Genomic DNA, 17240 nt, shown 5'->3' with positions numbered 1-17240 from the left:
AAATTTTTTCGAGTTAAACGAAAAAACTTGTCTATTTTGTAATACACATCAGAATATTTTTACACTAGGAAATAGGAGAAAGACATTAGATGGTTCATCTTTTTCATACCTGCTGTCTCCTTTTGCTAAAAAAAAATTTATTTGTCACTACTTGCGATAATTAAAAAAAAAAAATCATTTGTTTATAGATTGTTGCATCTATAATCAATGTCAAACCAAGACCAAATACCTGCAGATCAGAATGGTAGGAAAGGTGCCACCAAATGATTAACAAGCTCTATAGGTTTCCACAAATATAGCATTACAGAGCTGAAAAAAATATACCTTGTTTTGTTGTCTTCAAGCAATGATAAAAAATTGAGGAAGGCCATCAAGGTACCAGAAGAGCGCAACAAAAAAAATATATATAAGCTTTTCAAAAAGAAAAAAAAAAATATATATATATACATATTTTTACATAATTTCAGCATTCTAAAATTGTAAAAATAAGTTTTCTATATACTTCAATCCAATAACAGAAAGGCTCAATTTAATAATACAAATCTTCAGTGATAGGTACTTTCCATAAAAGGTTTTATTAATATAAACACCAATATTTCCAAATTTTTTATTCAAAATAACCGATGTTTCGGTCCAGATATTATAAATAAATTAAACATAAAATGAAACTAAATACATATATACAAGTATTCAGAAAGAGAAAAATAGTAAAATAGAAATAGGGTTGATAAGTGGAAGGCTTACAAAAATAGAAAACAGAATAAGGAATTGGACAAAGTTCAATTCTTGTAAATTTAGTGTAACAATGATAGTTAAATTGTGAGTTGGTTTCCTTTTATTTAAAAAACAGTTTAAAAAAAGTGATTAAATAAAATAAGAATTAAAGAACATATGATATAAGGACATATGAAACAATCTAAACTATTTTATATAATAAAATTTGTGGCACTTTTTGTAGTAACATATATGAATTATTTGACTAATGATAATTGAAAAAAAAAAAGTGTTTAACTATATTCATTATTTATTGTTGCATGGTAAAAATAAATCCTGAATCACTGAGCAGAGTAACAGAAGGAAATCATCATTATTTAAAATTACATAGAATTCAGATTTTGAAATTTAGTACAAGAGAGAAATAAGGGTTGCGATTATTAAGTAGGTGAGATACCCACAAAAGAAAAGGTATTAAGAAAGTTGTTGGCATGGCCAACTAACCCATTTCAGGCATAAATAAAGTATCAACAATAATTTTATTCAAGATGGTGTGGTTAGTGGTCAAGAGTGGCAAATTGATGAATAAGAATAATTTATTAAATGCCAATGCACAGGAGGATGTCTATACACTCTAACAAGACAAAATTAAATGTAAATAAATAAATTATTTGTGATTAGTTGGAAATAATTCAGAAATGTTTTTGTATGCAGTCAAAAGATAAATTTTAAAGATATTCTATCCCAGAAACTTTTAAGATTTTTAGGAAAATGTAAATAAAACAAAAAAAAGCTTTTTATTTTTCTAAAATCAATCAGTCATTAGTTAAATATATACAATCAACCTGAGTAATAAATAAATAAATCTACTTTCTGAAACTATACATATAAAAATAATTATAATGACATATCACTAAACATATCCAGATCACTTTCGTTACCACTGTTGCAGCTCATAATGTAGCTATTATCATGAATGTCCAATACATAAATAAGTTTCAATACTTCTTTAGAATAGCTAAATGTTTTTGGAGGTAATTGTCTGGCATATGAGACCACTGGATCAGAGGATACTAAAAATTGGGATAAATATTTTCATTTGTTAGTGTTATAGTAACAGAAATAGAAAATATTATGTAAATGCTTACTATGCAAAATTATGCAATTGAGTTTGATAAAAATTTAAAATACATGACTGGCCTAAACAGAAAATATATATATTCTGAATTTCTCAGAAGTTACAAGAAAGATGCAGATATTTAAAATTTATGTTTGAGTGATCTTCATTTCAATTTATACTCAATTGCAAAAACATATTTAAAATCAACTGAAACTTTTTCAGGATTCAGTACAAACATTCTATAAAAGACCTTTCTTGAGTCTTAATTCATATTTTTGATATTAATTGATTTTTTTTTTTTTAACATTTAACCAAAGATAAGAAATTTATTGTTTGTTTACTCGGGCACAGTGTACTACCTATAAACATGGCCTGAGAGGAATTAAGGAATGATCCACAGTTTGTTTACTTTGAACTTGGTTAATATTAATTTTTTTTAATATCCCAGAACCTTAGGCTCACTTTAAAATTAATTAAATAGACTACCGCCAGCAAGATTGTGCTAAACAGCCCAAAGCAATGTTTCTACCCACATTGTAGTTCTTCAATAAGGGCTGAATATTCAGTGTTATGATAGATACACCATATTTCTACTAAAAATATGACTTCTTCTTTTGATTCATGCTTGTAAAAGTCATTTTCAATAGTCTCCAACAAGAAATTGTATTTTAAATTACTTCTTTTAAGGATTTAAAAAGTATTTTTTTCTTTTTTGTTAGTTTACTTAGCATTAAATCCTTCTTGAATGGCATATGTAGCACAAAGAGTGGGCTTTTCTTTCCAAATAATTTATCTAAATTTTCAGCACTTTTCATTCATTTCTTCAGCATCTTCTTCCTTAAAACAAAAATGTTGGTCAATTATTCATTAAATAATTTATTAAAATAAAAAAACAACATATTTATAAATTTTATATAAGCAATTACTAAGATGTTAGCATACATTTATCAACTCAAAAAAAATTAAAAATTATAAAAAATCTCATAAAAATTAAAAAATGTTTGATTGTAGCTTAAAATGGGTTATAACAGAGAATCAGATGAAGAAATGCATCAAAACGGAAAATTCTTGAGAATACAGAAATGATTCATTGGACATTCTGAGATAAAGAGATTACAAACAGTTCATTAAAACTAATGAATTCTTTACAAATAACACTTTTTCTTTGAAAACTAACATCCCAAAACCATAAAGGAAGGTAGTGATTTTAACTTAATAGAAATATAAAATTTTAGTAACAGATCATAAAGATCATAACTAGGGGTGATGATCGTCGATTGCCACTATCGATTGATTGATCAGTACTTTCAATTGTCAATCATTTATTTTACTAACAAGCGATGGTCTGTGCATACACTTTTCAAGAGGTCTTTCTTGCTATCAATGAACCTTCCTCCCATTGATTTAGACTCAAAGTAATCATTTGTTGGAAAAATACCTACCTTAAGTATTCCACGAACTTTCTTTACTTTGATTTCATTACTTTTATGGTTAAACAAAATATATAAATACTCTTCCTTTAAACCAATTACCTTTTCTTTGTAAGAACTAAAAAATAATTCTGTTGATTACTTCTTACTAAACTTTTCTATAGATAAATAACAATAAAAACAAAATTTAAAAGAAAAAGGTTTTTTTTTAAAAAACTTAAAAAACTGAATTGTTTACAAAAAGTAATAAAATTATAAGAATATAATTTTAAATTATTTTTGGATAATTCTTAATAAACTACAAAATTTTAAGATAAATTCAATCAAACTACAAAAATGTGTTTCTTTATCCATTTTAAATGAAAGAAAACTATGCTATTTCAATTTGAGTTTGTTTTAAGAAAAACTTTTTTAAATAACATTCAAGGATTCACTAACACTAGTGAATTCTGGAACTGTAAAACTGAAGATATGAAAATTCAAGTACTGAATTTCGAAAAAATCCCAAAACAAGATATTCAGACACAAAATAAGGATCTAAATCAATTGAATATTCAAAGAACTGTGGTTATGTAATCCTTTTAGTAGTAGTAGTGATTTTTCTCTAACAATATCACCATCTATTTTATCCCTATACCCATATTGTATTAACATATATATGTTAATATAATTGAATGAATTAAGATTTTTGAAATGGCACTAAAAATCAGAGATAAACCCCTTCAAAATTTGAGATTTTACAGAGCAGACTTCAAAATAAAGTTAGGTTGAAAAAAAATAAAGTTCTTTTAATTTTCAGTGAAACTATCTACTTTCAGAAACAATTTGCCATCCACACAGACCATGTCATTAGGATGTATTTTTTGGATTACAATCATATATTTTAGGGGAAATATTATCTAATATATACATACATACATACATACATATATATGTAGCGAGAGGAGCAAGAAGCTTCTCAGCTTCGGTGCCAATTCACCAGAGGGCAGCATCTCGAGCCTCACCAAAGCTCTCAAATTTACAAAATAGTTTCTTTTGTAAAAACATATTGTCATTTTTACATGTTATTAATTTTTGTATATAATATTTAGCAATGTTGATAAAATAATAAATAAACGATACCAAAATTACGCACAAAACTACCTCAAGTAGATAAGACTGCTTCTCGATTACAGCCACATGGACTAGGCCTATAAATAAGGGCCTTAAGGAAGGCCTAATCGATCTCTGATCCAAATCCTTATCCCAGGCCTAGTCCTGCATGGGTAGCATACACTCTACTTGAGATAGCTTCAGTTTACTGCTGATTCAGTTCTCTAAAGAGTCGTTTTTAATTAACTCTTACCCATGACTAAACTAACAATTACACTAACACCCATCCAGTACACTAATACAACACACTACACACACTCCCATACTATGCAGACAAAGGACAATAACAGTACACACCCTAGGGCTACCTTCCCTAGGTAGCCACCTTAGATGGGGGAGCAGGTCAGGGTGCTCTTAGGAGGCAGCCCCTCCACCTGACTCAGGGGCAGAGTTTGGACTGATAACCCCCTCCCCTTAAAACCTACTATTAAGAAACCAGCAACAAGGAAAGCCGGACGGATTATTCGGAAACGACTCAATGTCTGCCTAATGGAACTTACTATAGAACAATGGAATGTTTTATCTCTTTATATCTGGAAGATGAGAACAAATGCTGAACTGGCAGGCCTCTACAGGAACCCGGATATTGTAAGGGTGACCAAGTGGGACGGCTTCGGTAGGCAGGCCATTTATTAAGAATGACCCAGGATCAGATTCCTAGGATGATCCTGAATGAAAGGATATATGGGACAAGGAGAGTAGGAAGACCCCGACTTCAATGGATCGATGGAGTGGCAGCGGATGCCAGGTCTATCTAGGAAATCCGCAATTGGAGAGCAGCGGCAACCATTAGAGAGGACTGGTGAATGAAGTTGCGGGAGGCCTTGACTCTACAAGAGTTGTAGAGTCACAGATGATGATGATGATGATGACTATGGCCTTTCTCCTTCAATCCTCTTCTCCTTCTCTTACCCAACAATCTTAGTCCGTCCGCTTCATATCGGCAACTAAGATTGTTACCTACCTATCCTTAATGGCTATACTAGTCTGTCCGCTTCATCTCGGCAACTAGAACTGGAACCTTTCCTTAATGGCTATACTGGTCAGTCCGCTTCATCTCGGCAACCAGTACAGCTCATCCTGTCTCTCCACAGTTCTAATCTGTCCACTTCATCTCGGCAAATAGAACTGTTACCTATCCTTATCAGCTTACTAGTCCATCAACTTCATCTCGGCAACTAGTAAGCTGAATCCTCTCTCGACAGTTCTAGTCTGCCACTTCATCTCGGCAACTAGAACTGCTACCCTACCTTCAACCCTCTCTACCTCCTACCTAGATCCTCTTCTCTACCTGTGTCAGTGTCCAGGGCTCATCCCTGGGGGCACATCCCTTGGGATGGTCGATCCTTACTTCCTAAATAACTGAATACACCTTGTCAAGAGCCTTCTGTAGAGTGGTTAATCAGGCTGGAGAGCCGTTTAAGATTAACTAACCTCACTCACTTCTAAGACAACCTCCACACATGTCATACAAATATATATGTGCATATGTGTAGTTTCTGAGATTCATATCATTTCTAGGGATAACAATTTTTTGGAAAATAAAAACACATTTACAAATATATGTTTTATATTTAATACCTATTTCAACAAAATAAAATTTTAAAATAAATCTTAAATATGAAATCATGTTTTTTATTCTCAATAAAAATAAATAATCTACAAGCTTTTAAAAAATTATACTATCATCATATCATGTTTTAAAAAAGTAAAATGTAAAAGCAAGCAAAAATTAAAAATTAGCAACGATACAAGACTTTATTGAAGAATATTTTTAAAAGTATTTAGTCAGGTTCCAATGGACATCTTTTCACTTTTTATTATTTTTAGGAATAACGAAAAAGTGTGAATCTCTCGAAAGATTCTAAATGCTTAATTGAAAGGCGATTAAAGTGCCTACAAAGCTAAATTAAAAAAAAAGAAGAGAGATTTTAATTGGACCAATATTAGTAAAGATACTGGAAACAATTATTTTTTACTGGATTTTGAAATCGGTAAGGAATATTATGCGAATGGACACCAAAAATTTTATTGTTTATTATTTACTGATATAACAAATAGTGAATTTAAATAATAAACCATTATATAAAGCAAATTTGGAGCATTTTAAATTCACACCTAATTAATATTTGAGTAAATTAATAAAAGTAAGTAATTTTAAAATTTATTTCAAATAAAATTATTAAACAATGTATAATTTTTTTCTAACTTTAAAACAGTAATATAAAAAAATAAATAAAGATGTATTAGAGAGTATAAATATTAAAACAGTAACTAAAAACTCACCTTTCTTTCATTTATACTTAATGAAGAACTTTATGAGCTCTCAGAAAGTAAAAAAGTGGGTAGCACATTGTAGTACTAGTAAACTTCAATTTTCTTCTATCTTTTCAAACCTTTCTTCAAACTTCAAACTATCTTCAACATTTTTCTTTCCCCTCCAACATCCTCTGGACACAGCAGGCCCACAATTTATTTGCCCAAGAATTATCCTAAACAATGTACAGAAGAAAATAGAACCAATCAGTCTTCAAGGATTATCGCATGGTGCGGAAAACGGATTATACACTTCCGAATATGGAATGTCGAAGGTGTTAATGGAAAAGAAGTAAAAATAGAGAAAGCAAGGATTGCTATTAAACATTAAGGGAATTAAAGAAAGTGGTGTTAAGTGAAAGAGCTAATCAGAGAATTGGTAGAGCTGTAATCAGGAGTGAGCACCATACAGAACACCATAATGGCATAGCTTTACTATTCCTCGATGATATCTACAAGCCTATTAAGGAATGAAATGGAATAGAAAGCAATAAATAACAGGCTGTGACGATATTACCTAACGCATTATCTAACAACTAAAGGAATAATCCATCATAACCAGTTTGGTTTCATGTCACAAAAAAGCAAGACTGATGCTTAATACAAGACAAAAACCTACATTAAAATGCTCTAATAAAAAATTCAAATTGACTCATGATCAAACTAGATGCAGCTTTCAACAGTGTGTGGGTACCAATTATATTAGAAAACTTGAGGAAATATGATTTCCCAAAAAACATCTTTTTACTAATTTCTCATTTCTTTGAAGAAAGGACAATTGAAATCAGAACTAATTACCACACACTTAAGAAAGACCTCAAAACTGGTATTCCACAAGGCTCATGGCTTTCTCCAACACTCTGGAATATCCTTTTTTACACACATTTTGAATTACACTTACCTGAGGGAGTACGAATTATTAGCATAACAAAATACAATTTCAACAAAATACAGTACAAATTCGTAATAACTTCATCAGAATAATGAACCAGAGCATAAAAACTAGATAGCTTTGGGTAAAAGAACACAGTGGTGTTGTAGGTAACGAAAGAGCAGACACACTAGCAAGGACAGCAGCTCGCGATAATCAACTGCCAACCGAATATAGATTAGTCCCTTTCTCTTACGTAAAAAAATCTTTACTAACCGACTTAATCGAAGAGTAGAACAAACAATGGCAACAGTCAACTAAATGACGACTACTACACAAATACATTCCGAACATCACCTTACAAAACTACAACATAACAAAAAGCACCCATTACAAACTGACTCAATTTCTTACAGAACACGGACCGACTAACCAATACTTAAAAAGATTTTCACTTTCAAAACTCAGACGCATGTAAGTGCGGCGGGAGAACTCCACAAACTTTCCAACACATATTATACGACTGTTACATATATGACAACAAAAGATATAGTTTGTTGAAATCATCTCTAAAATAGTAATTTTTTTTTAATTATTATTATTATACAAATTATGTCATTTTTTAAAATTTGCTTTCTTTATTTTAAGTTGTATTTTACTATTCTATTTCCTCGCGCGGGCTCATTGCCGCGTAGGGCAGCGTCACACGGGTGGCAGATGTGGGGATGGTTGGTGGAAATTCCTCGGAAGTTCCTCTCGGCTAAGTCCAATGGACTCGCTGACCAACAATGAGAGCGGCCCCCCAGGCTTGCTGGAGGGTGTGACGTAGGATTGAACGCCCTACTCACATATTTTTAGTTCACACAAAATACCACAAAACAGTCATGGATCCTACTGAGGTAAAAAGCTCATTATCCGGAGGTAAACTAGTCCCCCGTTCGGGTCTCCGGGTGGGGACTGCTTCAGGGGATTCATGGCGCAAATTGAAAATTAGAGATTTGATTATAGAGACGTGGAAAGTAAGAAGTTTAAATTCCGCTGGTGGGTTAAAATCAGTCGCAAACGAGGTTAAGGGGTATAATCTAGATATCGTGGCGCTACAAGAAGTTCGCTGGCCAGGGGAGGGCTCGTTAAAGGAAGGTAAGTACACTATTAGGTACGAGGGAAGTAGGAATTTTTTGGTAAGCACTGGATTTCTTATTAGGAATAGTTTTTTTTCCGCATTGAGGGATGTCAATTTTTTTAGTGATAGGATATCAGTAGCAATATTTCAGGGACGTTGGTTTAAAATCACTCTGATTAACATCCATTCTCCGACCAAAGGCAGTGATGAAGAGATAAAATGCGAATTCTATGATAAATTGGAGGGAGTTTAAGATAAGTTACCTTGAAGCTGTATGAAAATAATATTAGGAGATGCAAACACAAAGATTGGAAGAGAAGATGTAATAATCCAATGATCGGTAAAGAAAGTTTGCATGAATATAGTAACGATAATGGAATACGACCAATAAGCTTTGCCATATCAAAAAACCTAATAATCAAAAGTACTACATTCAAACGTAAGGATATTCAAATATAATACATACAAATATACATATAATACAAATATACTTGGACATCACCGGATTCGCAAATGTGTAACCAAATCGATCATGTCTTAGTTATTTTTCAATTTCGAAAACTGCTTAGCTCTCGCCTTCTATCGAAAAAATTAAAATTTGCAAAATTATTTTTCTGTCCACTGTTGTAATCCTGTTTATGGATGTGAAACGTGGCCTCTTACACTAAAAGATGAACAGGGCCTTAAGGTTTTCGAAAATAAAGTATTACGTAAAATATTCGGACCGAAAAAGGATGAATTGAAAGGAGAATTTAGAAGATAACACAACACTGAATTAAGAGACCTATAGGTCTCTCCCAGTAAATATAATTCAAGTTATAGCATCGAGGCGTATGAGATGGGCGAGTACGGTTGTAAGGCTAAGTAATCAGCAGATCCCTAAAATGTTAATAATAATAAACACTGAACCGACAGGTAAACGGTCAAGGGGTAGACAGAAACGTAGATGGGAGGATAGCATTAAAACTGATTTAGTAGAATTGGATTTGGAGGGGCATCACTGGAAGGATGTATGTAGAGAAGGATTGGTGGTATGGGGATGAAAGCTTCCGGTTCGTTAGGCCTTTATTTACTATTCTATTTTCTAACATCTCTCACCTCTGCTTGTTTTCTGATATGTACTTTCTATTGTATTTCTCTTTATATTGTATTATTCTTTCTATTGTATTGTATACGATATTTCTCTCTCTATTGCATTGTATATATTATCGTTTTTGTTTGGTGTAAACAAAAATTATTTAAAATATACGCCTCTTCTGTAGGGTTTACAGAGGAGGAAATATAATATAAATATATATCCCATATCCAACTGAAGTTATGTTGAAAACAATACCTTAAATTAAACACTCCTGTAGGATATAAAAAGTATGTAGTAAAAAACAAAGTGGTGGAAATCAAAAATAAGGCATGGGAAGAAAGCTGACAGATGACTTCTCTGACAATAAGAAGCTGTTCCATAGGAAACTTTGGACTATACACAAATCAGAAATCTGTGGTAGAACATGGATTCATATTTTAGATTACTAGTTTTATAATTTGTTTTGGTTACAATGTCATGAGCGCTTGTATTGTATGACTAAAATTGCGTTGTCAATCACTAAGGGTATTTAAATTGAAAGTAAGTAAAATATTTGAGAATAACTTTAATTCACTGGGGAACTGCCAGGGAATGTTTCGAGCTCACTTTCCACGATCATTGAATGCGTGATGAGGAACCTCAGCAGGGGGGAGGGGGAAGTGAAAACATTCCCCCCGGACTCCAGTCTAGAAGAAGGGATGGCAGAGGATCGGGCGCAATGAGAAGGTGGCGTGCGATCAACAGAGCCACAGCAGGACTACAGGAGACTGAGAGTGTTTTGGGCCCAGCAACTTTGGTTGATAGGGAACAGAGCTCTACAGGACCTGGTCATGCTGCGGAGAGCGAGCCAAGGAGCTTGGATCTGCCACGGGATACCGGGACCTTCAGGCCCATCAGCCTCGGCTGATAGGGACTGGAACTCGGCGGGACCCGGATCATCCAGGAGGGCTAGAAGGAGGCTTAGGGTCAGTTCTCAGGATACCGAAGATCAACAGAGCACCTCCACCTATGGTGTTAGGGACCGGAACCCTTCGGGACCTGGAACGACCAAGAGAGCTGATATGGGGCGAGGGGGGAGGCCCCAGGACACTGATGAACGACCGGGCCCATCAACCTCTGTTGATAGGGACCGGAATTCTTCAGGACCTGGACCCTCCACTGAGAAGAGGATAAGGTCCTTGCAGCAGGATTGCCATCATTCCTGATGGCTATCCTTCCGTCCAGCTCACTCGTGAGCAGAGTGATGAGGTGCAGACACGCCTGATCAGGATAATGGACGAACAGACACAAGGGGGTGCACACCTCGAGTTTAGCAATTTTATTTATCATCGTGATTTGTGACAACCAAGCTGGTAGGGACTGGCTGTCGACTGTCATCAGAGACGTCACCATCAGCGACAATATCACCTTACACGCCAGGAATGTTGATGAACTCCAGAGAACCACCAGGGTGGGAATTTTCTTCCCTGGTGAGCGAGTTGAGGCAGACATTCTCCTTCGAAGAATTGGCTACCAAAACTCTAGGATCCCCGATGTTGGAAGATGGTCGCTGGTCGGCATTAAGGAAGAGGAGGCTGGCTTTTGCAGGGTTTTAAAGATCCCGGAAAGCAGCCTACGCTTTTTGGAAGGCAGAGGCTTCCTGATGAATTATAATTTCAGGAAGGCCTTTGTGAAGGTTCATACTAGGAGGAGACCTCCACCAAGGGAAGAGAGAGGGGCTGGTAAACCCATGGATTTGGAGAGTGCCGCTTTGACCTCTCGCACTGGAGCAAGGTAATTGGGAAGGCGGACCATGGGTGGATCTGGAGTGAAGGCTGCGAGCAGATCTGGAGGACTGATCACCACTGGATCCGGAGGGCTGGCAGTGGGTGGCTCTGGAGGACGGTCTGTTGATGGACCCAGAAGGATGGTGGTGCTCACTGTCCCCGCCGGAGGGAGGACCGCCTGCAGCTGAGGACTAAAGAAGAGGATGAGGCTGCTGCAAGTGAACCTGCATCACTGCATTGCTGCTTGCAATGTTCTACAGCAGTATGTTAGGGTAAGGACATTGATATTATTTTAATTCAAGAACTTTAATTATTTAAAGGCAGAATCAGCGGACTGGGCATGCAGGGATACAGCATTATCTCTGTGCCAATGCATGCCAGAACCTGTATCCTGTATAAGAGCAAACTCAAGATTCTTTGGCACTTATGTTCTAGGGACTTGGCAGCAGCGAAGTTGGCCCTCAAAGAGGGAACCCATAGGGAGGTGACACTTGCCTCTGGTTATCTCCCATATGAAGAGGCCATTCCAACGGCGGCCTTGAGGAGGATGGTGGATGGGCTGGCTGGGAAGGATGAAATAGTGGTCTCCATGGACGCCAACGCCCATCACTGGCTCTGGGGGAGCACAAACACCAACCAGAGAGGTGAGTCTCTTTTAGATTATCTTTTAGGGCATGACTTAGAGGTCCTCAATAGAGGCAGCAAGGCTACCTTTGTCAATAGGGTGAGGGCAGAAGTCATAGATATAACCATAGCCACTTGTCGAGTAGGTCCGATAATTAAGAATTGTTGAGGTGGTAGGGGGGTTCACCAACTCTGAGGTGGGAACCCTAGAGGCTCTGGCACGCTCACACTTCCCTGGGTGCGTACTGATAGAAGAAAAGGACACAACCCCCACTATAGGGAGCTACATTTGCAGTAGAGATAAGTGGGTCAAGGCAATTAGGATTGTCAACTCTGGCAAGGTTGAGTGGGTGATTAAATCCTTCTCGCCCTTTAAATCAGCCAGCACGGATGGAATTTTTCCGGCCCTATTACAAAAAGGCCTAACGGTCTTGAAACCATACCTCTTAGCTTTGCTCAGGGGGAGTTTGGCACTGAGGCACATTCCATGTAGCTGGAGAGTATCGAAGGTGTGTTATATACCTAAACCAGGGAAAGCTTCTTATGACAACCCCAAGGCGTACAGACCTATCTGTCTGACATACTTCTTAATGAAGACACTTGAGAAGGTTCTGGACAGACATATTAGGGAGACTACACTGGTAGAGAGACCACTACACAGTGCTCAATTTCCCTATCAATCAGGGAAATCCTGTGAGAATGCTTTACACCATTTAGTATTTAGGATTGAAAAGAGTTTGGCCTATAAGGAGATTATGGCTAGTGTCTTCATTGACATTGAAGGCACCTTTGATTGTACTCCTTACAGAACCATGGCAAGAGCCATGGAAATGAAAGGGGTGGGACAGCTTTCTTTCAACTGGATCAACACGACGTTGGAAGGAAGATTGCTCAAGTCGGAGCTAGGACACACTAAGATGTGGATGAAGCCCGCTGGTTGCTGTCCGCAGGGTGGAGTGCTATCTCCTCTCCTGTGGTGTATGGTGGTGGACACCTTACTTGTTAGATCCAATAAGGCAGGTTTCTACACGCAGGGATATGCTGACGATATCGCTGTGCTGATAGGAGGCAAATTCCCGGGAACTATCTCAGAACTGCTTCAAACATCGGTAGACCTTATGAATGGATGGTGCCAGGAATATGGTCTGAGCATCAATCCTCAAAAGGTCAGTCTTTGTGTCTTCACTAACAGATGGAACATTGCAATCAGGTTGCCGTACCTTAACGGTGAACGATTGGGATTCTGCAGTGAAGTCAAACATCTTGGCGTTACTCTGGATAGTAAACTGAAGGGGCAACTCATGTTGAAAGGACCAGTATGAAGGCACTGAGGTGTCTCTGGGCATGTAAAGAAGCCGTAGGCAAATCCTGGGGCCTTAAACCAAAAGTTATATATTGGTTGTACATGGCAGCGATAAGACCCATTGTCCTATATGCTGCCATTGTATGGTGGCACAAGGCTACAACCTGGAAATCCCAAACTTGGCTCGGGAAACTTCAGAGACTGGCATGCCTCATGATAACAGGTGCCATAAACACTACTTCTGCAGCAATGGAGGTTCTTCTGAACATTAAACCTCTGCATATAGAGATTGAAACTCAAGCCCTTAGCTCTACATATAGGCTTATGAAACTAGGAACGAACTACCATTCCTTAACTTATGAGGGACATGGCAGACTGTTCAGGAGGATCAATGAAGAGGGGATCCTGGCTATGCATTCTGATCATCAGGAGAAGAAATACAAGAACACTCACTATAGTGTAAGGGTTGAAGAGTCAACCCCACACAAGCCGTGTAATGGGATAAACTGCTACACAGACGGATCCTTAATGGAACAAGGATCTGGAGCAGGATAGATAAGCCTAATCAAGGCACATCCATTTCGTTAGGAAAACACACCACACTGTTCCAGGCAGAGGTGTATGCAATAAATGTCTGTGCCCAGAATTTAATAAAAGAGGGAATGAGGAAAAGTCTAATTACGATCTACACGGACAGTCAGGCAGCCATCTATGCACTGGATAACTATGTAACCCGCTCTAAATAGGTGGAGGAGTGTATGGCTAACCTGAACTCTCTCTCCTTGACCAATAAGGTGCGGGTGGAATGGGTACTGGACATAAAGGCATTAAAGGAAATGAGCGAGCAGACTACCTAGCAAGGAAAGGATCTGAGTATGTTCCTCTCACACCTGACCCCATATGTGGAATTAGTCTCAGCCATGCGAAGAGGCATATCAAAAAGATTGCTGAGAGCAAGGCTGGGTTACCCTGGAGAAATACCAGAGGGATTCTGGATTGGGAACAATCAAAAATGTTCCTCAAGGGATCCTGTCTGAAAGGAAGTAACTGTCTTAATATGGATAGGAGTATCTTAAGATGGGTGACAGGTCTATACACGGGACACTGTCAGCTAAATAAGCATCTCTATAAAATGAGACTGATAGAGTCCCCTATCTGCAAGTTCTGCAGGAAGGATGAAGGCTGCTTACCACATGATTTGCAGATGTGATGTAGAGGCAAGAACACGATTCCCCATCTTTGGTAAGGATCGTATCCTGGATCCCAAACTTTGCGAGACAGTGGATCCTTATACAGTGTCCAGATTTCCAAAGGCAATTGGCCTGTTTTGACCAGAGGAAGGACGGCGTACAATAGGCCCTCTGTGGCCGCTGTTCTTCTTAGCAGGGAAAAAGAAAAAAAAAAAAAGTATTGGTGATGTAATGAATTCCAGCCCATTGGGGTATACATGGAAATGAGGAGGCGGATTGACTTGCACAATTAAGAGCAATCCAACCACAGCCGATTCTTCCTATTTCCATAGACAAGGCAAAAGAAATGGCCCGAAGCGCTATCACTGATAGATTCATTACATCACCAATACTTTTTTTTTTTTTTTCTTTTTCCCGGCTAAGAAGAACCGCGGCCACAGTGGGCCTATTGTACGCCGTCCCTCCTCTGCTCAAAACAGGCCAATTGGCTTTGGAAATCTGGACACTGTATAAGGATCAAAAGGGAGTAGAGGAGAATATGGGGACAAGAACTGGGCGGCATTGCTAGACTCTAAGAAGTGAACTCCATTGACTTTACCAAGAACGGTGGCAGTGGTATGCTTCAGGTTGACCACTGGACATAACTATCTACGGCACCACCTGAAGAGGTTAGGAATGGTTAAGTTTTCTGACTGCGTCCTGTGTGGAGATGGTGAGATGACCACCAATCACAATTTACATGTGTAGCAATGTCGGACTTAATTTCAGACAAGAGTGACATGAATAAAGCTGAAGTATACTGGGCTGAATGAAATAAAATGGCAGAAATGCCTCCTTTAGTATAGGAAAAAAAATAAAAACATTATTTCCCTCTATAGCAACTTATAATATCATAAGGAAGAGGTTATATTACATCATTATCACTGAGAAACTAATATCAATTTTCAGAGAATTTTTAGTCAGAAACAGGTATTTTGAATAATTACTTCACTCTATAAAGCCAGGGGTAACGGTAGCAGCCTTGTAATGTGCCTGTCTGCCAACCCATAGGTTGCAAGGTCGAGTTCCGGCCCTATCTGGAATTTTTTCAAGCATATAATCATACAATACTCACTCACAGCCTCCCCCCAGGCCTTTGTGTGGCCCTTTAGTCAATGGCAGTCACAAAAATAGGTGTGGGAGTGAAGAACCCACCCTATGAAAACCATATCATGAAACACGTGATGTATTTCCTCTGTACATCGCGCAAAGCCTTTGACCTCCATGGTTTGTCGCGCCAATAATAATAATAATAAAGCCAAAGTCCAGGAGCAGGTGATGTTGAAGTTGTCTCGTATTTTTACGATGAAACCTTGTAGTCAGAAGAGAAAAAAAGGCAAAATATTTGTAAACATAGAAATAAAATACCGATAAAAAAACTCACCTGTTTCATAGTGTCTATCTGCCTATGAACTGTTTGGCCTTGACTTAACAATGCGTCAGCAGCATTATTACTATCCTTTAATTTATTAGCTAGGTTTTTGGCATCCATAACAATCTGCTGTACTGTTAAAGACATCTAGAAGCACAAGGTATAATTCATAAAATAAACTAACCGAGAAAACTAGAATATCTAATGGAAAAAAATAACATAATCTAAAAAATATTAATTTTTACAATAAAGACTAAAATAAATGACTAACATGAGAGGTATATATACGGAAAAGTATTAGAACTATACAAAAAAGAGTTTTATTTCTTATATTCCCCTTTAATAATTTAATTATTGAATGGAAAATTTAAGATTTTTATGGTATATCAATAAATCAAACAAATATGTTTACATCTAGTAAGTTTTAGTTTTTGCAAACCCAAAATTTCCAAACATATCTAAAATTTTTAGTGTTAACAAGAAGTCTCACATCTTATAATCATCACCAGTTGTATGATAAATATACATTCACTTTCATACTGTTGTCACCATACACAAATACTCATCAAAAGTCATGTCTCATCATGTTACAAATAAGATATTGGATGGTGCAGACAATTAAAATTTCTCTACCAATAAATGAACAAATACAATAAACAAAAATTTCAACTAGAAACAAACCTTAAAAGTTGTAAACTTTAATTTTCCCCAGATAAATATATATTACAGAAAATGAAACACATAATACAACACTTAGAAACAAAATCGAGTATAATTCTTTTAAGAATTTATTTCTGTTTTACATTATTGTAAGAACCACAAACACGAAACACAAGAGAAATCACCTAATAAGTCACTATGTTACATTGTAACCATCTTTCCCCCTTCTCTGTCTTATCTACTAACAATAACCAACGAGGTTATACAACACTAAACTCCACTTTAAAATGGCAATTAAGTAATTATCATTGTATAAGACAGTCGACCAAGAGCCATATAGATGTAGGTCATAAGAAACGCTGTGACGTCTGTCTTCTTTTTGGGATGTATTTTTTAAGTTGAATAATATAAAAAACATTTGTGAATATTATAAACAGTTTAATATGATTTTTTTGGTGATACTAAACAATTATTACGGTAAA

General features: G+C 36.5%; 1 protein-coding gene across 1 annotated transcript in view; it reads right to left on the bottom strand.

Moving 5' to 3' along the window:
- The window catches only part of LOC106681596 (Fibroblast growth factor receptor 1 oncogene partner 2), a 41131-nt gene extending 24123 nt beyond the window's left edge, over nt 1-17008 (bottom strand). The window contains exons 1-2 of the mRNA XM_014421995.3: nt 16780-17008; nt 16111-16245 (exon numbers count right to left, since the gene is read on the bottom strand). Of these exons, the coding sequence (XP_014277481.1) occupies nt 16111-16245 (135 nt within the window). The 5' untranslated portion in view covers nt 16780-17008. The remainder of the gene's footprint in view (nt 1-16110; nt 16246-16779) is intronic.
- Between the last annotated feature and the right edge of the window lie 232 nt (nt 17009-17240).

Source organism: Halyomorpha halys, unplaced genomic scaffold (genome assembly GCF_000696795.3).
Source record: "Halyomorpha halys isolate HHAL.00 unplaced genomic scaffold, Hhal_1.1 Scaffold350.1, whole genome shotgun sequence".
Taxonomy (NCBI): Eukaryota; Metazoa; Arthropoda; class Insecta; order Hemiptera; family Pentatomidae; genus Halyomorpha; species Halyomorpha halys.
Note: the sequence above shows the minus strand (reverse complement) of the source record. Positions and strands in the feature narration are given on the sequence as shown.